This window comes from Phascolarctos cinereus, unplaced genomic scaffold (assembly GCF_003287225.1).
Source record: "Phascolarctos cinereus isolate Bilbo 61053 unplaced genomic scaffold, phaCin_HiC Scaffold_4;HRSCAF=312, whole genome shotgun sequence".
Taxonomy (NCBI): domain Eukaryota; kingdom Metazoa; phylum Chordata; class Mammalia; order Diprotodontia; family Phascolarctidae; genus Phascolarctos; species Phascolarctos cinereus.
The window spans coordinates 560,936,198-560,960,184 of NW_027555847.1; the positions used below are offsets into that span (position 1 = coordinate 560,936,198).

Here is a 23,987-nt window from a genome sequence, read left to right on the forward strand (position 1 = left end):
AACAGGAAGGAAATGTTTCCATACTTGCTCTAGAAGGAAAAAGCATATCTTTCCCTGATGAGGTCATGCCCCATGGAAACCAAGAAGAATTTCCGTAAGAAACTCAACTGCTCACTGAACAGTTCTAAATATCTCAGTACACTTAGTATGAATAATAGTCATGGGGTATGGGATCTGCACCACCCAAAAGAAAAGACCCTCAGTCCTTGAACTTCCTCAGAAATTTCAGGAACCTAGCCCCTGAACCCAGATCCCTGGCATTTGCCTGAGGCATCGGGCTCATCCCAGTATAATCCTTTCAATTGTCAACTTTCACTGTGGCCCTGACCCAGCCCAACCCTCCATTCTCTGTTACCAAGAGGCTACTTGCCACTCCTAGATCACATCCAGATCTTCCCACAGTCTTTCTGTATAAAAGTGTTGATTTCTCACCAGGAATCTCACCCACTCCACTGGTGTCTTAGACTGAAAGAAGGCTTGAGTGGTCAGATTCTTTTGAGGCAGACCAGCACCCTGTACCCTTGCATTTCAGGGTTCCCAGCACCCCTAGACCACAAAAATAGTAAGATGTGTAAGGTATTTGAAAGAGGACCTGAGTTCAAATTCCTACTGTTACCACTTTTTATCTATGTCAACTTTGGAATAATCTTTTTGGATCTCATTTACTTATTTTTAAAATGAAGGAGGCTGATCTTGAAGATCTTTTTCAGACCTATATCTATGATCCTATGAATCCCCGAAACCAGACCAAGGAATTTAGAGATAGAAAGACCTTAGTTATCACCTGGTTCAAACCCTTCATTTTATACATGAGAACAGAGGCCTACTGAAGTGAAATGATTTGCCAAAGTTCACCTAGTAATTAGTAGAGAAAGGAATCAAACCTGTGATTCATATTCCAAAGCCAACATTTTTCCATCACAAAAAAATAGTAGGAAACAGCTTCTAATTTTGAGCTTGAGAGTCCATAATAGCACAGAATAATAATACTGAATTGATTGCTTTATAAAAAACCCCCAAAGAATCTGGTATTTGTACAAATCTAGTGACAATCACATTTAGATTCTGTTCCAACTACATTTTAGTTTACTATTTTTTTTTAATGAACCATAGCTTATCCTCACCTTTTACATGCAGATTGCCTCTTTTCTGGATGATCTAATTATCTCATAATCAGGAATTATTTCTGAATAGTATCTAGGATTTTTTGGTCCTGTTTTCCTAATGCTACCTGCTTTCTTTTATTAGGATTTTAACTTTATTTAAAAAATATTTATTTAAAATTTTTTAGTTTCAAATTCTCTCCCTCCTTCAAGCTCCTCCCCCACCCACTGAGAGGGCAAGCAATATGATGCCTATCACACACGTGCCACCTACTTTTCAAAGGTATCCAAATATCTTTTGACATTTGCATTTCTTTACCACAGAGACAGCCTACTTGGGGGTGGTATAGGGAAAGTACTGAGTTTAGAGTCAGAAGACCTGATTCTGAGTTCTTCTGATGGGATGCTTGTGTTAGAGTGCTTGTACTTAGACCCCAATTTCTCCCTAGCCTCAGAAACACTGTCCCTGACAGTTTCTCCCCAGCCCAAGGACCCTGTGCTTAGCAATTACTCATGAGTGGGCCCCAGCAAGACCCTTACCTTTCTCCCTGGTGCAGTTCCAAACAGCACCTGAAGGATTTATTAGTTTAAACTGGCTTTGCACTGGGTCATAAAGACATTCTTACCCACTACTATACTATCCTACCACCCTACCTTATTATCTGCATCCTGGGCTCCTCATTAACTGTATTCTAGACTTAAGACATATGTATACTCCCTACATCTATCTTGTCAAACAAGACATTGATTGGTGGCAGACTGGACAACTCTCAGTTACCCTGAACTCTAGTTGACTTAGTGATGTAGCAGGCCTAAAACCACACCTCCATGTGGCCCCCCCTTATGGGCTCTTCCTAATGAACTCTGGGTAAAACACCTGCGCAGTAGGTTACAAGAAGTGCATGTTCTTTTAAGAACTGACCACTCCTTAACCACTCCCTAATCCCACCCTGAATCCCCTAGTTAGCATATTTGGCACATGTTTTATTGTATTTTATCCTATATAAACTTTAACTGTACCTCTCTAAGGTTGCAGGATCCTTTAAGAATCCTTGCCCGCTGAAAAGCGTAACAATAAACTTTGTCACCTTGGCTTAAAGAATGCTTGAGTCTGTGAATTCATTCCAGACGACCCATTCTGTAATTCAGTCTTTGAGGGGTCACAACCTCTCAACCTCTCAGCCTGCAATACTTCCTCCTGTCCTTACAAGGTATATAACATTGGACAAATCATGACCTCAGTTAGCTTCCATGTCCTTGGCTAATAATAATATCCAACTTCCATGCCTCCCAGGGTTATTGTGAGGACCAAATGAAATCATTTTGCACTCATGTCCACTTCACACTAACCCCATCTTCCTTCAAAACACATTTTACAAACAAAGCAATGTTTTTGCATTTTATAATGTGAAATTTTATACAGCAAAATCATGTTTGTGGAATAATAGTCTTTTATTCCTTTCTCCTATTAAACAAAACCTTTACTGAACTTCTCTAGTTATTAGCTCTTTCTCCCTATTCAAATAATTTTACATATACGTGTTATTTCACCGGATAGAATGTAAGCTCCTTGAGGGCAGTCTGTTCCATTTTTGTTTTTTTCATCTGCCAAATACAATGGCTAGCCCATAATAGATACTTAATAAGTGTTTGCTGAATTAAATTGAATCATGTATAGTCAATTCTCAATGTGGGGGTAACATTCCTGAAAAATAGAGTAAAAGTCAGAAACATGAATGTTGATGTGTTGAACCTATGGGAAATTAGGGAATTAGGTTCCTATGACCACCAAAAACTGTAATCTTTTGTGGCCAACAGCAGCTAAAGACATTCCAGCGTGAAGTTAATCTATTACTTTTATTTTCTCACTAAGCTGCATCACTAACTTTGCATACTTGGGCTTAGAGACCAAAAGACTTGCACTATGTCGTGGGAGTATAATTGCAATAGAAAACTTGATTTTAGGAAATATACAATGAATGCACAGGAAGCCCTTTATTTTACAAGGTGGATGAACAAGACCAGTAAAGCCCCTAGTAGGATGCCAGCCCCTCCACAAACTTGCACTTAGTGGGCCTCTTATTTTTTCTCTACTTTGTATTACCATGACTGTGCACAGTTGCCAATGTGAAAAAGAAAATGAGGTTACTAATAACAACAGGCAAATGCTTGAAGTTGTGAAATTCAGGAATGTTGAGGACTGATTGCATTTGGAAGTGTATTGTAGCCTTAAAACAATCCCTATGTAAAAGGATAGCTATTGTAATTACATGGATAACTGCTTGGGTCATTAAGAACAAAAATCACCACCACCTAACTGTTCTGGTTACAAAAGGCTTACTCACATTTATCTAAAAAGAAGTGGAGTACAAATATGATTAGACCAATAGAGGTCACTGATTGAATCATACTGATTGAATCCCAACCTAGTCTGGGGGATTTCTGCTTCACTTATCCCACTGAGGGCAATGCTCACCAATAGGGGAGAAAATTCCAGGAGATACATTACACCAAATGCATTTTTTTCAAATTCTTTATTTTTTTTTAATATTACTTAATAAATTTCTACCTAGAGATGGTCCTTGGTACCCATTAAGTGAAGGGCATGTTTTTAAGTGAAGCATTTCCCAACACTGATTTTTCAAGATAGCTGACACACAGCCTAGAGTCTCTATGATGGACTTATATAATGTATGTGTGTGCATATATATGTATAGAGACATATATATGTCTCTATACATATATATTCAACCGGAATTCATTATTATAGAATTATGTTTTACAATTACAGTTCAGGGCTGCTTCACATAATCTTCACAGCAGCTAGAAATGTAATTAGCATAAAAACCAAACTGCCTCATTAAACATCCCTTTCCTGTATACAGAAATGTATTCAAAGGCCCTTTTTACAAACCCTCCATTAAAGTAGTGTGCAGTGGTGGTCAGGGGGCCAGTTTGGCTTCACAAGGCTCTTTTAAGACATTGAGGAAGTTGAGAAGTTAGGCTTTAGAAACATGGTACGGAGCAGCCTCCAAGGAGGCACAAAGATGCTGCTATGCCAGGGAATAAATATCCATTTTCCTCAGAAATTAACATTTTAGTGATTTGAGTGCAAAAATAGACTGATGTTACAATAGGCTTCTATGCCAAAATTACATCCACACCCCAGCGTCATCCAGCACCCTTCTGACTTCTATTCCATTTAAACACACATGTACAGTTTCTCATATTTAATTATAGAATCCTCAGAATTAGAGATGAAAAGTCCTATGAGATCTTTCCAGTTATCTATCTACTCTATGCTGCCTTCTCCAGCTCCTAGTGTGCTTCCTTAGGCTCACTGAGGGTTAGATATGGAAAGGAGTTTAGAGGTCACCTAGTAAAGTCCCCTCTTTTTAAACACAGGGAAAGTAAGACCCCTAGAAATAAAGCAACTAGTTGGTGATAAAGCTGGTACCAGACACCAGCTGTGTCTAGCACTCTTTCTATTATATCATGTTAACTGTTTAAAGAGGATTCCACTAGTTTAAAATTCAAACCCATCAGCTCTTGAACCTGAGATGCATTGCAAATTAATCAATCATCCAATCCCTGTCTTAGGTGCTGGGGATACAAAAATAAAAATATAACATTCAATGTTCTTGAGATATTTGTTGTTGTCGTTCGGTTATTTTCCAGTGGGGTCCAACTCTTTGCAACCCCTTTTGGGGATTTCTTGGTAAAGTTACTGGAGTGCTGTGTCATTTCCTTCTCCAGCTCATTTTATAGTTGAGGAAACTGAGGTAAACGTGGTTAAACAACTTGCCCAAGGTCACAGCTAGTAAGTATCTGAGAGTGGATTTGAACTCAGGAATATCAATCTTCTTGACTGCAGGCCTGGCAGTCTATCCACTGAGCCACAGTGTAATGATTGAGGCAGCTAGCTAGGTGGCACAGTGGATAGAGCACTGTACTTAGAGCTAGAAGTCCTGAGTTCAAATCCAGCATCAGATATGAACCAGCTGTATGACCTTGGGCAAGTCATTTGACTAGTGTTTACCTCAGTTTTCTCAACTGTTAAATAGGGATAATAATAGCACCTATATCATAGGATTGTTGTGAGGATCAAATGAGATACTATTTGTAATGCACTTAGCATGGTGCCTGTCACATATTATTATTAGTCAGGAGAGAACAACATGTATACATATATACATTTATGTTTACATATATGTATATATGCATATATATATATATATATATACATATATATATATACACACACACATATGTAGCTAAGTGGTACAGTGGCTAGAGCAGTGGGCTTGGAATCAGGAAGATTCACCTTCATGTGTTTACATCCGGCCTCAGACACTTACTAGCTGTGTGACTCTGGGCAAGTTACTTAATTCTGCCTCAGTTTCCTCATCTGTAAAATGAGTTGGAGAAGGAAATGGCAAGCCACTCTAGTACCTTTACCTAGAAAACCCCAAATGGTGTCATGAAGAGTTGGATACAACTGCAAAATGACTGAACAATCCCACCACCACTGTTTTCATATATATATATATACATACATACATACACACATATATAGATATACATATCTATACACACATATATACATACTTACACACATATGTATATGTATATTCACACACATACATATATATTCAAAATAGATACAAAATATTTGGGAAGGAAGGCACTAGCAAGTGGGTAGATCAGAAAAGATTTCATGCAGAGCCTTGAAGAAAGCTAAGGATTCCAAAGGGCACATAATGAGGTGGGAATGTATGACAGACAGAAGGGATGATCAGAACAAAGATAAGGAGATGAGAGACAGAATGTTGGGAGAAATAGGAATAAGGATACTTTGCATGGACTGTAGTGCACATGAAGGGAAGTCGTGTGTAACAAGGCCGGGAAGACAGGATAGGGCCAAGTTGTGAAAGGCTTTTGATGCCAAGGGAGGCTATCTGATCCTAAAGCTAATAGGGAGCCGTTAGAGTTTACTGAGTAAAGGCGTGATACACACCACGGTACAGGGGATGTTATTGCAAAGTATGCCATGACTTGTATATTTAAAGAAATGGAAGAAATAGAACTTCTGGACTCCTGACTGAAGAATATTAGTCATCGCTATGTGCCTTCACTATACCTACTTCTCTTTGTTTTCCACAGACAGCAGGGATTCTTTCTTAAGTATACAATGGGACAGACAGTTACTGACCTCCTTATGCTAACCTCTTGTGGCCTGGTATTGCCCAGGGAAGCCTTGGGTTACAGAGTCACCTAAATGGTTATGGCCAAAGACTGAGCTGGGTAATTCTGCCAGCACACACAGAATCTGGCTGTCCTATATTCCTCCCAAGAGGTCCTCATTCATTGGGAAGGTATTATTGTGTGCTTATGAAGTGCCAGACACTGCACTAGGTGATACGAGCAAAACAAAGATGTCTACAACAGGCTCCTGTTCTCAAGGGAATTACAATATGCCAGGAGAGATAAGCCAGGAAGCAATAAGTAGAACATTAAGCTCTTCATTTCTTAGAGGCCAGGCAGGATGGTTAGAGAAATAACTCCTACATCTCCGAGAACAACGTAGTTTTTTGTTGTTCCTCCTTTGTTTTTGAAGAGGACTTAAGTATGAATTAGATTTAAGTGAGGCAGAGATGCATATAGTTAACGGTGTGAGGAAAACCCCACGTGCCACTTGTAATGATGGCTACTTTTCTTGCCACCACCAAAAGTGGCAACAAAAAAATAGAAGCAGAATTATTGAGAACGTTGGAACTTTCAAAGATGAGATAACCAGTTGAAAAGCTCAAATTGTTGACTCACGGCAGACACAAGATTAACAATGACATTGTCATCTGACAAACACGATCACCACATAAACATAATCCTGCGCAGGCCTGGCTGCTGTTCTCCCAGGTGTTGTTGTTGTTCGTCCTCCCTTCTTGGACCATGACATCACGGAGGTGTGCCATGACGTGCAAGTGAATTGGATATAAGGTGAGAAAGGGCTGTGCAAAGTCACCAGCATGGCCTGCTTTCATGGACCACCAATGAGGCCCATAAAAAAACTGGAGGAGATCCATTGGGCTACATCAGAGCCCTTAGTGACCAGAAGTTCATCTTTCTCAGACAGGCTTAAGAAAATTGAGAGAGGAGGAAACTAAGATGCTTTTCCTCTGTTTCCAGGAGTGGATGCTGCTGGCTTCCTTCCAGGAAGAGAAATTTGCATTTTTTTTTTGTTTTGTTTTGTTACTTTTGTTTTTAAAGAGAAGTGCTGAACTAAATGACTTCTTTAGAAAACACAGACAATAAAGCCCTAAAAACTAGTTAACAGATCATTCAGTCATTTTGTATTCCATCTGAGAGTGTGAGTGACCCTCAGGCAATATAATTAAGAAAAAAATCATACTATTACAGCATCAGAAAAATGACAAATTTAATGAATGAGATTGAAAGAGATTCAGTAGATGATTGGGATTAAAAGATATTCTACTCCTTGAAGAAATGCAAAGCATTAGGATGTAATGTTAAAACAGCATTAAGGGGGCAACTAGGTGGTGCAGTGGATAGAGCACCAGCCCTGGAGTCAGGAGGACCTGAGTTCAAATCTGGCCTCAGACACTTGACACTTAACTAGCTGTGTGACCCTGGGCAAGTCACTTAACCCCATTGCCTAGCCAGAAAAAGGAAAAAAAAATATTAGGGTGGGGTAATAAGGGAACACTGTTTCTCCAATCCAAACCTTCCTAGAGAAACTTGAACCAAATATCTATGAATGATTAAAATTTTGATTGTTTTCCTATCATTTTTTCCCCCAGAAGCTTACAGAAATTCAGAGCTAGAAGGAGCCTGAAAGCTCATCTCTCACCAGGGGTTCTTAAGATTTTTCATATCATGGATGCCTTTGGCAATCTGGTAAAGTGTAAGGACCTCTTAGCAGAATCATACTTTGAAGTGTATAAAATATATTATGTAGGATTACAAAGGAAATAAATCATATTGAAATATGAGTATCAAAAATTTTTTTTGAAGTTCATAAACTCCAGGATAAGAATCCATGATCTAATCCAATCCCCTCATTTTACAGATGAAGAAACTAAAGCAAAGAGTTTATGGGACTTTTTCAAGGTCACACAGCTATTTTGAGGCAGATTTAGAACCAGGATGCATACCTCTTTTTTTATTTTTATTTTTTTAATTTTTAGGCAATTGGGGTTAAGTGACTTGCCTAGGGCCACACAGCTAGTAAGTGTCAAGTGTTTGGTCTGAGGCCAGATTTGAACTCAGGTCCTCCTGACTTCAGGGCCGGTGCTCTATCCACTGGGCCACCTAGCTGCCCCCTTAGGATGCATATCTCTTGTGCACATTTTCTGACCATGCAATATTTTGCTTTGTCTCTGTGTTAGCTAGCACTGCTTGTCCCAGCTAAACATGTAGGGTGCAGGCACCTCGAAATTCCAAACAAAATCTGTTTTAGCCTTGAAACAGGGTGTTTTAGAAGAACACTGAAAACAAATGAATGAGTTACTCAGTAGATCTCTATTTATTCTTCCTTCACCTCTTTCTGAGTGTGACTGTGAACCTAAGGTGACGGCAGGTAAGGAATTCTCACCAAATTCAGTATCAGTGGGTCGATTTAACTACAACTGGCATTGTAAACACAGCATGCAAGTCCCCAAAGCCTGAAGATCTTGCTTAATTTAAATGACTCAGTGAATGAGTCAACACAGTTCCAAGTATTGTGTACTGTTTAGAGAAATCAACAATTTCATAACAATAGACATACACGGTTCTTTCTCACATATCCTAGAGTGAAAAGGCTAAAAGGAAGTTTGAATGGTCCAAGGTTTTCATTTACTAAGTCCCCACCAGGATCTTTTGCCTCAGCCCTCAAGTAGGGCTATGTGCAAACCTACATCTTCTTCTCCCTTTGCCTGGTGAAAACCGATCCTTTTTTTTTTCTTTCTTTTTTTTGGCCAGGCAATGGGGTTAAGTGACTTGCCCAGGGTCACACAGCTAGTGTCAAGTGCCTGAGGCCAGATTCGAACTTAGGTTCTACTGACTCCAGGGTCAGTGCTCTATCCACTGCACCACCTAGCTGCCCCAACTGATCCTTTTTTTTTTTTAAAAAGACTTTCAGAGAAGTAGATGAAGAGATATAGTCAGATGCTTCTACTAATACTTTACAATGGTTAATAACTCTCATCATCAGGAAATTCTTTAATTTAATCTCACATAAGTACCTCATTATAGAGATTTATTCCATACTCCATGTTCTGAACTCAGAAGGACAATACTGGTCACACCCTCTTTTGTATTATGATATTTTATATACCTGAAGGCTATTTTTAAGTGTCCCCTCAGTAATCTCTTCTTAGGACAATGAAGTCAGGTGTCTTTCTGCTTGAGATCTACTTTGTGCTTTTCACTACCAGCTATAGATATTCTCATAAGGACTCTAGCTTTAACAAATAATATTTACCCTAACAGTACTTTGACATACCAAAAGAATGTGCAATGTCAGTGATGGAGGTTAGTGAATAGGACATTAATGTTTTAAGGACCCACGATCTTGTTGGTATGAGTAGGGAGATAACATGGTACAGTACAAAATATACTGTCTCTGGAGTCAAAAGACTTGGATTGAAATTCTCATCTGTGATGCTGGCTACCTAAGTGACCTTAGGCAAGTCACAACCTTTCTGAATGTGACTTTTTCTCATCTGTAAAATGGGGAGGTGGGTGGTACATAGATTAGATGGGCTCTAAAGTCCCTTTTGGTTCAAGATCTATGAACCTAGATAGTTCTTCCATCTGTGGAAAACACAACAATATTTACCTTAATCAATAGTTTTTACGATTCACTGTAGTTGAAAAAATTAAGCACTCAATGGCCAACCTTATAGTAATTGAGACCAAGTTTACAGGAGTCAACTTCAAAGACATGATGAAGCTTTGGAATAGGACTCTAGCAGAGGGAGCTCACTTTCAAGCAAAATAAATAAATCACCATACATTTTCTTGTAATGGAAATTCTCTTAAGTAGAAAAAGCAAACACCCATGTAGACATTCAGACAACTATTTAGCATATGATTTTAATAAGAAAAAAATCAAACCAAATTTAATTGCTTTCAACAGCTGCTGGATCATATTCTCCTTGGGGACTGAAATTTTCCTATTTTTTTTTAAGAGAGCATAAGCAGCCAAAGTTCACATAGACATCCTCTATGGATATACATGACCCCAAAAGAAGACTGTCTAGGGCAAGATGGCCGTGGACATCTTAGTTGAATTTATCAATGAAACTTTTAATAGAAACGGGCAGCTAGGTGGTACAGTGAATAGAGCACTGGACTTGAAATCAGGAAGACTCATCTTCATGACTTTAAATCTGGCCTCAGACACTTACTAGCTGTATGACCCAGGTAAGTCACTTAACCCAGTTTGCCTCAGTTTCCTCATCTGTAAAATGAGCTAGAGAAGGAAATGGGAAACCACTCCAGTATCTTTGCCAAGAAAACCCCAAAGAGTTGGGCATGACTGAAAAATGACAAATCTCAAAGGGAATGCTTGGGGTTAGGGGAAGGTTGGTTAGAGGGAAACCCCGGAAAGACTTCTTAAAGAAGGTGGGATTTTCGCTGAATATTTAAGAAGGCTACGGAAGCCAAGAGGTAGATGTGAAGAGGAAGAACATTCTACATATAGGGGACAGTCAGTGGAAACGGACACAGTGGAGAGGGAGCTGACCTTGCAGTCAGGAACGCCTGGGTTCAGGTCCCGTCTCTAACACATAGTGATTATGTGAGTCTGGGTGACTCTGGGCAAGTCACTTGACCTTTCAGTATTCTAGGCAAATTTCTAAAACTAAATTTCAGAGAAGATACTGACTTGGACTGCTAAAAAGAAAGAAATGACAGGTCAAGTCCCTATTCCTTTATGTGTCAGGAACTATAGAGACATTGTAAAGGTGTGAAAAAATCCAGATTCCTGCCCTTGAGCAGCTTGTGTGTTATTCAATAAACTATCACAGTTTGGGTTCAATGACATCAGTTGGCAGTTTAGGTGACTCACTTGGGTAGCGTTTCAGGTTAGACTGTGAAGCATTTGTCCAAGAAACCTGATTCTCTCCTCACAGCTAGAAACTCAATGTCATGACCAATGCAAAAGGGTAAGATTTCATTTTTTCTGATATTTTTAAAAATGAAATTCATCTACGTACAGTAATAAGGAGGTGATGATACATCTGGAGTATATATAAGTTCTAAATACAAGGAGTTAGGTAGGCCATTTTTAAAACAGAAAATGTGCAGAGGACGGTAAACAACATGTTGGAGGGCCTTGAGTCCATGTGAGGATCAGCTAATGAATCTAGGATTTCAAGAGCTTGGAGAAAAAAAAAAGCCTAAGGGGAGATGGGATAACTTAAAGTTAAACTTGATTTAAAGGACTGTCATGTGGCAAAGGGATTGTTCTTCTTCTGCTTGGCCACAGAAAGCAGAAGTAGGAACCATGAGTGGAAGTAGCAGAGAGGTAGATTTAGGCTTGATTTCATGAACAGTTTCCCAACCAACTAAGCTGTAAAAACTTGTGTGAGCTGCCTCAGGGGGTAGTGGCTGGGCTCCTCCTCATTGGAGGTCTTGCATCAGGGCCTGGGTGACCCCTTCTCAGGCATGTTGTAATGGAAATTCATCCTCAGGTGTGGGTCGAATTAGATGGTGACTGAGGTCCCTTCTAAAATTCTGCCTCTAAAAATGTGTTTCTACGAGTTGTTAAAATAATAACCTATGATGTTCTCCCTTCCATGACCCATCTGATATTTACTTCTGGAAACTCAAAAAGCTAGATTCACAGTGAAGATGAAAGTACATAAAGCAGCATCCTAAAAGGATTGACACAGTGAGTTATTTTGACCCCAATCAAACGAAACCTTCAGTTATTCCACTTTGTGCTTCCTCCTGAGTCCCATATAATATAAATGACATGAATTCATGCTCACAAATGCTTAGACAAACTGATAGCAATTATTTAGCATATGACTTTCTTACACCACTTTTTGGAGTAGATGGTAGTTATTTTGGTTATTATATAATCACCAGAACCAGTTTTATAAATGAGCACAGACCTTACATCATTGAGCCATATCACAATGCATGTGATTGGACCTGACACCAAAAATAGGAAAGTAGTCAGCATCTCCAGAAATATATTTCTTTTTTTTTCTTTTGTAAATATGAAAGCATGTTACAGCAAGGAAAAGGAGTTTCACATTTTAAGCCCTAGAATGGGGCATGAAATAAAATGGAAACAGATTCCATCAATTGTGTCATAGTTAAACCATGCTCATATTGCAGCAATAAGAACTTTCTTTGGATAAAGGTACAGAAGTCTAGTCTTGGAGATACTTGGCTATCCCAGAAAAACAAATAAAAAACCCTCCAAAATATATGTATCTTTTGCTTCTAAAGGTCCTCATAATCTGTTTAAGCTTCAGGACTTTCATTTTTGTCTTGGCATCCTCAGCAATGAACAAAGTGCCAGGCATGTAGTAGATATTTCATGAATGTGTCATGATTAACTGATTGATTTCCTCCCTCAGTTTACAACTAGCTAAATAATAAATAATGAGCTAGAAAGGCAGTTTGGCATAGTGGATAGAGAGCTGAGTTACTGCATTCTCTCTTCATTCCATTCTTTTTTCACTTTTACCAAGACACCTCATTTTTCCTATCTTCACCCCTTACTAGTAAGCATCAATGCCTTTGCTTTATTTGTGAGTTCCTCCTTAAATCTTCCACTTAACTTAGTGCCTATGCTTTTCCTTCTTTCACTTGTTCAATATTTTGGAAGCAAATTTGACTTTTATCTCACTGAGTATATTCTCTCTCTCTCTCTTCTCTCTCTCTCTCTCTCTCTCTCTCTCTCTGTGTGTGTGTGTGTGGTGTGTGTGTGTGTGTGTGTGTGGCAATTGGGGTTAAGTGACTTGCCTAGGGTCACACAGCTAGCATCAAGTGTCTGAGGCCAGATTTGAACTCGAACTCAGGTCCTCCTGATTCCAGGGCTGGTGCTCTACCCACTGTACCACCTAGAGCCCCCTTAGTATATTCTTTTATATTCATTGCTTGCCTTTGTATTTTCTTGTCTATGTCTTACATCTATTTCTTTTTACTCTTTGTCAAACATTGTTGAATTCTTAGAGACCTCACTCATTCTTAGAAGAACTCATTCATTCTCAGGGCTAGCAGGCACTTCATACATTTATTTATTGGATTGATCTCTATTGATGGCTTGTAAATCTGTATCTCCAGTCCTAACCTATATCTGGTTTTTCAGCTATTTCCTAGGGATTTCTACATGGTTGTTCCCTGATTGAAAACATACAATGGTTTTCTATGGCCTCACCTCATTTTTCAGGGCCCTAAATGATCTGGTCCCATTCTATTACCTTTCTTTTTACTACTATTCTCTCGTATACACATTCTATTCCAATCAGGCTGTTCTTCTCTTGATACTTCTAACAATACCATGGTCATTTCTTCACATTGTAATAACTCTTAACCAGTCTCCCTCTTTCCAATGTCTCTCCTCTCCAATCCATCCTTTACACAACTACTAGAATAAGCTTCTTAATGTACACCATGTCTGATACCAAATTAAACATCTTCCTTACCAAAGAGTTTCCCTTTCCAATATCCTTGTCTCTGATAATAGTGTCGCCAGTATGTCCATCACCCCAGCTCAAAATCTAGCAGTCATTTTTGACTCTCTCCTTCCGTCCCTTCCCTGCATCAAGCCTGTCACCAATCACTCTTGCTTGTCCCCTCCCCTATTCTTCCTACCATTGCTCTAGTCCAGGATCTCATAACCTCCTACCTCTACTACTACAAAAGCCTCCCGGCTGGCCTCCATGACTTCAGGTTCTCTCCTTCCAATCCGTTCTTTCCGACTAGTGTCAGACTGTTTTCCTTAAATACCAATTTTATCATGTCTCCCATTGGCCCTTTAAGAGCATACAATAGCTCCTTAAGGTTCACTAATTAAACCCACAATCCTCCATCAGTATTTCAAGACCCTCCATAATCTAGTTCCATACTACCTATAGAACTTATTTTGCTTTCATAAATCTCCAACAAACACATTCTGTTCCAATTATGCCAGCTGTCTCTCTCTACTCAATAATATATATAAAGGTATACATATACCTACATATATAAATAGATATAGACAGGTAAATAATATATTTATATCACAACTAGATGTATTATATAACATATATATACCATGTTATAGTGTATTATTGTGTATTATGGAAAATATAATTTATTATGTAATATAAATATATATAAATAATATATTTGAGGGACAACATATCAGTTGTCGTGTTAACCATCATTATTATTACCCTACATTTATCATGTTCATTTTTCCCTTCATATTATAATATACCCTAATTGCCTTGCCTCCCACCTCTTCAAACAATCCTTCAAAAAGCTGCCAAAATAATTGTCCTAATACAGAGGTCTAATCTTATCACTAAAGTGCTCTAAAACCTTCACTATTGCCTTTACAATAAGAACCATACTCCTTACACTGGCCATTAAGGCTATCACAACTTGACTCCCAATTTTATTTTATACTACTCTTTCATATCTCAACCAGCTCCCACATCCCACAGCCATATCCCATGTCCCAGCCAAGTTAAACTGCAAGTAGTCCCTGATCTAGTCCTAGTTCTTTGTGATTTTGCACAGGCTAAGGGGCAGCTTAGGTGGTGTAGTAGATAGAGCACCAGCCTTGGCATCATTGAGCTGAGTTAAAATCGAGCTTCAGACACTAGTTATGTGACCCGGACAAGTCACTTAACCCTGATTGCCTCAAGAAAAGAAAAACAATGATTTTACACAGGCTAGCTCCCACCAACTAAACACAATCCCATCTTAGTGTCATCTATTGAACTCCTTCCTTTCTCACTAGACCCAGCTCAGGAGCCAACTTCTTCATCCAGACCTTCAGTCCAACTGAAAATGATCTCTCTCTCTCTCTCTCTCTCTCTCTCTCTCTCTCTCTCTCTCTCTCTCTCTCTCTCTCTCTCTCTCTCCCCCCTAGATTTTCTTGAGTGTTCTGCCTGAAACTCTCTTTTTCTCCTACCACATTCTACCATACATCTTCCTCATCTGTTTAGACACTATATGTCACCACCTGCTCTCTAATTAGACTCTAAGCCTGCTGAAATCTCACTGAATATTAAAGGAAAAAAAAGGGAGCTATTATTATTTCTTAATTATGGATACTGCCACTTTTTTAATCTTTGCATTTGCAGAACCTAGTATAGTGCCTGCAACATTGATTCAGAGTTATAATTTTATTGGTGTATGGAACTCCAGAGGCAGGAATCCCTTTGATCAAAGCAGATCTACAGCTGCTCAGTAACTTAGACCTTCACAGTCTTCTTTACTCTCGTTGACATATTTTGTCATGAACTAGTTACCCTGGCCTGCTTGCTCTTCCCTGTCCATGTCACTCCATCTTTTGACTCTGCATCTCTTTATTGGCTATCTCTCCTGCCTGGAATGCTCTTTCTCCTCACTGCTGCCTTCTGGCTTCCTTCAAGACTCAGTTCAGATCCCAATGTCCCCTACACCTCTTCTCTCTGAGATCCCCTTCTGTTTACTGGGTATGTGTCTTGTATGTACAATGTTGAAACCCTCCCATCCTTCAAACCCAGCTCAGCTAACTGATCTCAAAGAAAGCTCATGTTCCAATTTTCTCTTGGTCTCCAAGGGCAATGAGAGAAATATCCGCTTCAAGAGTTCCTTTTCAGTCTAGGTTGACATTAAGCAGGCATTTGTTTGACTTCAGGCCAAAAAATAATACAGTCAAACCCTTGTCTGCTCTTCATATTTCTCAAATATCTTCCCCACCCTTTCCTATGAGTCTTTCAATAACTCTATAATCAAGTACTCAGAAATACTTTTTTAAAAGATTTAAAAATGAAAGGTATTTAAAAGTTTAGAATGTTTTCTCAGCTGAGTAGCTATCAGTCTAATGTATTCATGTAGCTGCTTTTTAGAAATTAGGTGGAGAAAGATCTTATAACTTGGTAACCAGCAAAATATTTAATAAATTATCATTATGTGAAAGGCACTATGCTATGTGGGTTATGAAAATCAGTAAGACGAGGACCCTACCCTCCAAAAACTTCCAATGAATTTGCTAAGAGAAGACATGCAAAAATAACTATAATACAAATCAGAACCAGGTGGATGTATAGGAGAGCTAAGAAGCATTATCAGAATGATGAGGACAGAAAGGTTTCTTCCACTGAAGTAAGGAAGGAGGAGGGAATCTGGAAAGGCTTCATGGAGACACTAGAGACTGAGCTAGACCTTGAAGGATAAAATGGATTTCAACAATCAGTAAAGGTTCCACTCCTTGTAAAACCCATAAACTTTGAACCAACTCAGGGAACTGCATTGACATAAATACAGTGAGGATTCAAAGGAGAGTAGGAAGAACTCAGTTGAGTGTGCTGAATCTGAGGGCAGCCTTTCCTAAAGACCATCTCTGACCCTCTTCTCATTTTCCTTCATGGAAAATGGTCATTTTTCATATTAGAAATGAGATCGTAGAAAATTTTGATAAAGGACAATATTTATAGTATTAAGAACTGTACAATGCCATATTAGAAAAGAACTTCAGTGTAGTATTTTTTTTTCTCTGATATGACATCTAGGGTTTGATTTCCCACTGTCAAGAACTGAGATGACGGGGGGGGGTAGATGCATTTCTATGACATACTGTTTAAAAATTGTGTTACAGGGGATTAAGGACACTGTTTTCCATCTTTAAAACCTGCATTCATAAATGCATCATGTACATACATACACGTGTTTATATATATGTACACACACCTCTCTCTACATATCTATCCATATCACTATGTATCTGGCTATATCTATATCTATCTATACCTATATCTATCTATATCTATCTATCTATCCTTCTGTCTATATACACCTAACTACATCTTTCTCTATCTATCCATCTAACTACATCTATTTATCTGTCTCTCTATCTACATATCTATCCACATTTATACATCTATGTATCTGTCTCTATCTGTATCTATCTCTACCTATATCTATCTACATTATCTATACACATCCTGTATCTATCTATATCCATCTATTTATCCATCCATTTATATCCATCTAACTACATCTATCTATCTATCTATCTATCTATCTATCTATCTATCTATCTATCTATCAATCTATCTGTTTGTCTATATATCTCCTAACTCAGCTGATACTGAAGTGAAAATCAGAAGGCAGGCTTCCTTTTTGTCAATGAACTTTGCCTTCCTTATTTAGATCAAAAAAGAGATTATCCAATACAGTAAAAGAAAATATATGAAGCTAATTAAACGTAATAGGTAATAAGGTTACCATTACACATGAAGAATCCCTTTGTAGCTTTGCTGAAAATGGCCCACTAAATTGGCACTCTTTTTTTCAAGTTCTGTATATGTTTGTCTATAATCAAGTAGGGTCATTTTGACCATTTGTTCTAACTAATATATAAGCCACATTTATTGCTCTGTGCAAGGGCTTTTGCTAATTATTCAGTAAATGCTTGTTGACTTCACTTGCAGGCCCACAGGGACTTTTGGCTCTCTCTTATTTCCAAGGCCAGCCCCTACAGCTGATGCCTGCTTGTCAAGAGAGAATAAAAGAATGACTGTGGCATCATCATGGCTTTTTCTTTGCCAATTTTTCTTTTCTATAAATATAATCCTCATTTTCAAGGAACTCTGTATAAGATTACTGCATTTAACTATTTTGGGGAAGCACTGTCTATTCTATGTTGGGGTTGGGGGGATGCTCTCATTTGTCTCCATCTCTGTGGCAGTGCAGTGACAGGGCGTGGGCACTCTGTTTGAAGATTTCACAAAGTGGCTGGGTCTGGGAGGTTAATTTAGAAAATGCCATACAAGAAACTAGTGAGACAGATGGACTGAAGCAGAGGTAGGAATCATGCCTTGGAATGTTCTGTTACACTGTTTTCTTATCCATTTTTTTCCCCCCTTTATGTATATGATAGTAGTTTGGTCTTCCAGGGCCTTTCATTCTGAATGGGATTACTGTTTTGGCTTCAGAAGCATCATAAAGCTGATGATTTTTCACGGACCTGATTGCACAGCTAGGTGGCGCGGTGGATAGAGTACTAGGCCTGGAGTCAGGAAGACTGGAATTCAAATCTGGCCTCAAACACTTACTAGCGGTGTGACCATGGGCAAGTCACTTAACACTCTTTGCCTCAGTTTACTCATCTGTAAAAATGAGCTGAAGAAGGAAATGGTGAACCACTCCAGTATCTTTGCCAAGAAAATTCCAAATGGGGTCACAAAGAGCTAGCCGCAACTGAAAGGACTAAAAACAACTATAGATAACCACATAAAGAACAGGTGACAAACAGAAGGGGCAGAAGATTTCTTTCTTGAAATCATATCACTTCTGATATAAATCAATGAACAACAGATTGATGTTTCCCAGACCACTTGCTTCTTACCAATATACCAGGTAGAAAGCAAGGATCTACTTATACATCTAGATAAGCCTTTGAGACGCTGTGCATGATATATAGTCTTGGAAGTGAAGAGGTAGTCACAAACCATGACACACCCTATAACTGATTAATTAGTGTGCCGTTCTTCAAATACATGGATGTTGTTATTAACCCATCCTTAGTAGGGAACTTAACTTGAATTGTTTTTCTAGTAGGTGGTGATGGATGTCACCCAATTCAGTCCATCAGTGTGTAAACTCTTTATACTAATGCAGATCCCAACCATTCCAGTAGGTAGGCTCATGGGCTCATAGGATAAACTTGTGAGCAATCAATTAAATGATTTTTTTGAACACCTAATCAATGTCCCACACTCTTGTTGGTAACATGGAAATAGAAGCCTGACCTTGAAAGTATTATAATGCAGTAAGAGTTACAAGAATAATATGCTTGAAACATTAACAAGCATATTATGTGATATGTAAAAATAATAAAGATAAGCATAACATATAAGATGAATAACAGGTATAGTCAATTATATACACACATGTATTATATATTTATATATGTATATAATATAACTATAGTTATGCATATAACTATGCATATATGCTGTTATTGTATATATGTATTATATATATACTATACATGCATATATAGGGAGAGTGTGTATGTATATATATCATTACATATATATATAATCTGTGTATATTATGTGCATGAATATAATACATTTGTATGTGTATATACACATCCAGCTACACATATCCACACACACACACATATACCTATATACACACGTATACCCTATCCCCATATATATATGAATATATGCATCCATCCCCACCCATCCCCACTCCCATATTTTATGAATTGTTTGGCACAGATGATAAGCGCTATAGGACTCCAGAAATATGGTTAAGTGAAGCCTTCATGGGAGAGCTGGGATCTGAATTGGTCCATGAAGGATGGATTAGAGTGGGCTAGGTGGAGAGGAGAAGGAACTACAAATAAGGGAGATAGCATAAGCAAGGAGGTACAAGGGTAACATGTTAATGGGCTAAGAAGATTGTCCTGACTAGGGCACAGAACAAACCCACTTAGTATCTATCAAGGATACACCTGACCTACCTGTTGGACTAGAAAAAAAAAAGAGCCCTGGACCTGAAGTCAGTAAGATTTCAGTTCAGATCAGACCTCAGACATGAAGTAATAGCTGTATGACCCTGGACAAGTCACTTAACCTTTGCGTACCTTAGTTTCCTCAAATGTCAAGTGGGTATAATAATAGTACCCATCTCCCAGGGTTATTATTGTGGGGATCAAGTAGATAATACTTGTAAAGCACTTAGCAGAGTGCCTGACACATAGTGGGTACTTATTTCTTTCCTTTCTTACTTGGTAGAGTAGCCTTGGCATCACTGGCATGATGCTTTAATTACCTAATTTACAGCTAGAAGGTACCTTAGAGACAACTGAGCCCAATTTTCTCATTGTACAGAAGAGGAAACTGAGGCACACCATATTGAAGTGACTTGTCCAGGGTCATACAGCTAAGGAATGTCTAAGGCAAGATTTGAAGCCTGGTCTTCCTGACTCCAAGTCTACTCCTTAGAAGCCCCTTAATCTATCCCCTCCCCCTATTTCATGGCTAAGGAAATTAAGTCCAATAGAGGTGAAATCACTTGTCTAAGTTCAGTTTGAACCTTGGTCTTTCAATGCCAAATCCATGACTTTTTTCTTTGTATGATAATGTCTCCCCTGAAGCCTTTTCTGCTTAGTAGCATTGGCCAGAGTATGTGTATTATAATGGCATAGCCTCCAAGACCCCAGGGTCATCTCCAAGCCATGAGAATAAATCAGAGTAAGATTCTAGTAGAGGGTTTACATACAAAGAACAAATAAACATTCCTACCTATATACAATAGCTCAAGGAAAGCAAATAACATCTTTCTCAATAATCACTACAAGTCAAATCAATAAGCACTTATTAAATACCTACTATGTGTCAGACAAACATTTATGAAGCACTTTCTATATGAAAGGCACCTACTATGTGACTGCCACCATTCTATAATAGGAACATGAAGACAAAAAAAAAAGAACCCCAAACAAACCTTGTTCCTGCCTCAAGGCATTTTTAGTCTATTGGGATATGTTGACATTTCTAATTTTAACCTAATGGCCTTTTGAAATGATGGCTGCTATTTCCATTGGAGGCTATTTGTGCATCAACATTATGCTTATTGAGCCTGGCAAAGTGCAAAACTGGTAATTTTTCACTCCTTGGTTCCCAGGGATAATTGCCCGAAGTATGTTTTTGATATGTGACCTTTATCCGAAGTCATCTCCTTTCTATATGAGACTTTGTGATTCTGAATCAAGTTAGGAACAAACGGAATACTGGGGTACAGATGTACTGACATTAGTGAACTACAGTGGCCTTAGAGTCAGTTACAGATATTTTTAATCTCATCTAACAGAATCTAGGTATGGTTTCTTCTTAGCAGTACTTTTCTTTCTTTTTCCATTACAGGGCTCTAATTTAGGGGCTGAATATTTTGAAAAACTACTAAATGCTCCACTCCCTCCAAATATCATTGCAACTACCCAATGCCTAATACAGTGTCTGGAACATAATAGGTGCTTAATAAATACTTATTAATTGAGTGATTGCCATGGTCATTTAACTTGCACAAACCTGTTAAAGAATATTAATGATAAAAACAAGGTAGGAATTTTGACTATTACTTTCGTCATACTGTTCCAAAAGATAGGATTTCATGAGAAAATGGTGTATTTTAAACTTTTTCTCTGTGTGTGTGTATGTGTGAATCTCAAGTTCCATGGGTAATAATGCAATTTCTTTGTGCTGCTATTTTTCAGAAGACAACTTTTCCAGCATCTTGGCAGGTCTGGAGTCATCACTTTGGTACATTGGTGTGTAAGTGACACTGGGGTCAATGGTCCTGCCAAATTTCATAGATGAAGCTCTTGATTTTCTAAGTGAAAAATCTGTCCACTAATCTATTCCCCATTATTCTTGGAATCATGCTGATGAATGGTAGTATGATAAATTTAAAGCTTCAAACATATTTTGTATATTACAGACCATTTTTTCCTAGCATAGCCAGAGAAGCATTCACTTGAAAACATGAGTCTTAGATGGATCTCCTAAAATCTTTTGGAGGATGTATCATTTTATCTCAACTTTTTTCCTTCTGTCCAATCTTGCAATCTGTTCTTTCTACAAAATAGCTTTAGTTATGTCAACTGTTTACTTCAAAGTAATGAACCCATATCTTCTTGGCTTTTACCCCAAATATTTCTCTATGAATGATTTCACAATTTCTTTCCAGTCAATAAACAACAACAATGATGACTCATGTTTATATTGAGCACTTTAAAGCTTACAGAGCATTTGATTCAGAATAACTCTGTGAGGTATATAAAACCATTAACTGTGTAATAGATTGGTCATGATGATAATTTTATATTTCTACTCTTGGTTTTTAGGAATAATCCTCTAAAATCCAAAAATGAACACTCTTTCCTCCATGTTCTTAGTTACCAAAAATTATGATGATTTTAGTTTTTGCCTCATGTGTGATTTCCTCTTGAACTGATGCAGTGAGAATTTCTGCTTTAACTAGGGGAAATAAGAGCCATGATTTGTCAATGCTAGGAAGAGGACAGCTAATGACGGGCAGTCTCCCTGGAGAATTCAATGTTTATTCTGAGGTAGGTGGGGGCAGGGAGAGTACACATCTTTGGATACACCATTTTATTTGTGGGTGTCAAAACAAAGATGATGATTTGTTATCTGATTTTATTTAATGTGTCAATGAGACATTAAAAAAAATAAGATGTGAAAGAAAATGCAAGGATTCCTCTCCACATGAAGGCATTTTTAAAAGTCACTTTGGTCACCTCTAGTGGCAGCTTCCATCAAACGTTAGGGGTCAACCTACCTTACCTTTAATAGTCATCAAGTCCATAGACATCCCAGTGGGAACAAGAACACCTTACCTGCTGATGTATGCTTGAATTTTTCACTTTTCTTCTTCCTCCATTTCCATGGCTTGAAAATCCTTCCCAGGTTGGCAAACTTACTCCTCCTCCGGATTGGTGGGGTATGGGTACCGGGGACCAGGGAGTCCGAGCGCATCGCCGCCAGTCTCTCCACTTCCTCAGCTTGTGTTTCCCCAGGAGAAGAAAAAGGAAATCAAGAGAAAAGGAAGCGTTAAAAATTAAAGCCCAGATGGCCACTGTTTTCCATGGTTACAGATAACAGAAACCACATGACAACAGCCTTTTTTTTTTTGCCTTTTGGAATGGGACCTACACCTCATAGGGCTGTAACCTTCAGCTTACCCTTTAGCTAAGCATTGTAGAGCTCAAAACTGAAAGAGGTTTTGACCGCTCTAGCTCAGTTTCATAGAAAGGGAAGGCTTTCTTTGCCAAGTCATAGGTTTCCCTGGGATGGGGTGTGTGTGTGTGTGTGTGTGTTGTGTGTGTGTGTTGGGTGGGGGAGTTGGGAAGGAAAGGGAGGGGGGATAAATCAAGAAGAGCCAGGTGAGGAAATCAGACCAATTGGGGGTCCAGTAATCCTGCAAGCAAAACTTGGCAGATGTATGTACTTGACTACAACACCGTCTGCTGAGAAAAAAGGAGGGGGCAAACATTTTCCCAATCACCTACTCCGCCACCAGCTCTGCTTCCACCTCCTTCTCTCTGCCAACCCTGCGTGGTTCAGGAACCTCAGACAGTGTGGAAATGTGTCTGCCAAGCAGTTGTTCTACCTGAGGGCTAGGAACCAATTTTAGCATTCCATATTCCCAGAAATTTTTTCTTCTTTCTGAGGAACATCTTTCCTGTTTTCCTCAAGTTTCATTTGTTGTATGTGTGTGTGTGTATATATATATATATATATATTTTTTTTTTAATAGATTCCTATAATTGTAGCTCTGGAAAGGGCTTTGGAGGTCATACAGGGAGACTCCCTCAGTTTCTAGATGAAAAAGCAGCTTTCATCCTAATGCAAACAAAAGTGGTTCCTTCCTAAAAAGCCCCAATTATCTGATTTTCTTTTTTCCAAAAAAATCTCAAATGGCTGAGTGAGAAAAAATATTATGCAGTCTGAATTTTTCAGATAAGGAGACTGAAGCTTAAAGACAAGAAATAATTCACTAGATGAAGATGTGGGTAGAATCTACTTTTCTAAACAGAAAGGAGAAAGGGAAAGGAATGAACATTTATTACATGCCTGCTATGTACCAAGGACTGTGATAAGCACCTTGGCTTCTTCATTCCTGGAA

General features: G+C 38.5%; 1 protein-coding gene across 9 annotated transcripts in view; it reads right to left on the reverse strand.

Annotated features, from left to right (window-relative positions):
- PHACTR1 (phosphatase and actin regulator 1) overlaps window positions 1-23,987 on the reverse strand; it is a 655,396-nt gene that overhangs the window by 225,856 nt on the left and 405,553 nt on the right. For all 9 annotated transcript variants that reach the window (XM_078153594.1, XM_078153598.1, XM_078153595.1 and 6 more), the window contains one exon: window positions 22,699-22,863. In XM_078153594.1, coding sequence (XP_078009720.1) covers window positions 22,699-22,863 — 165 coding nt within the window. The remainder of the gene's footprint in view (window positions 1-22,698; window positions 22,864-23,987) is intronic.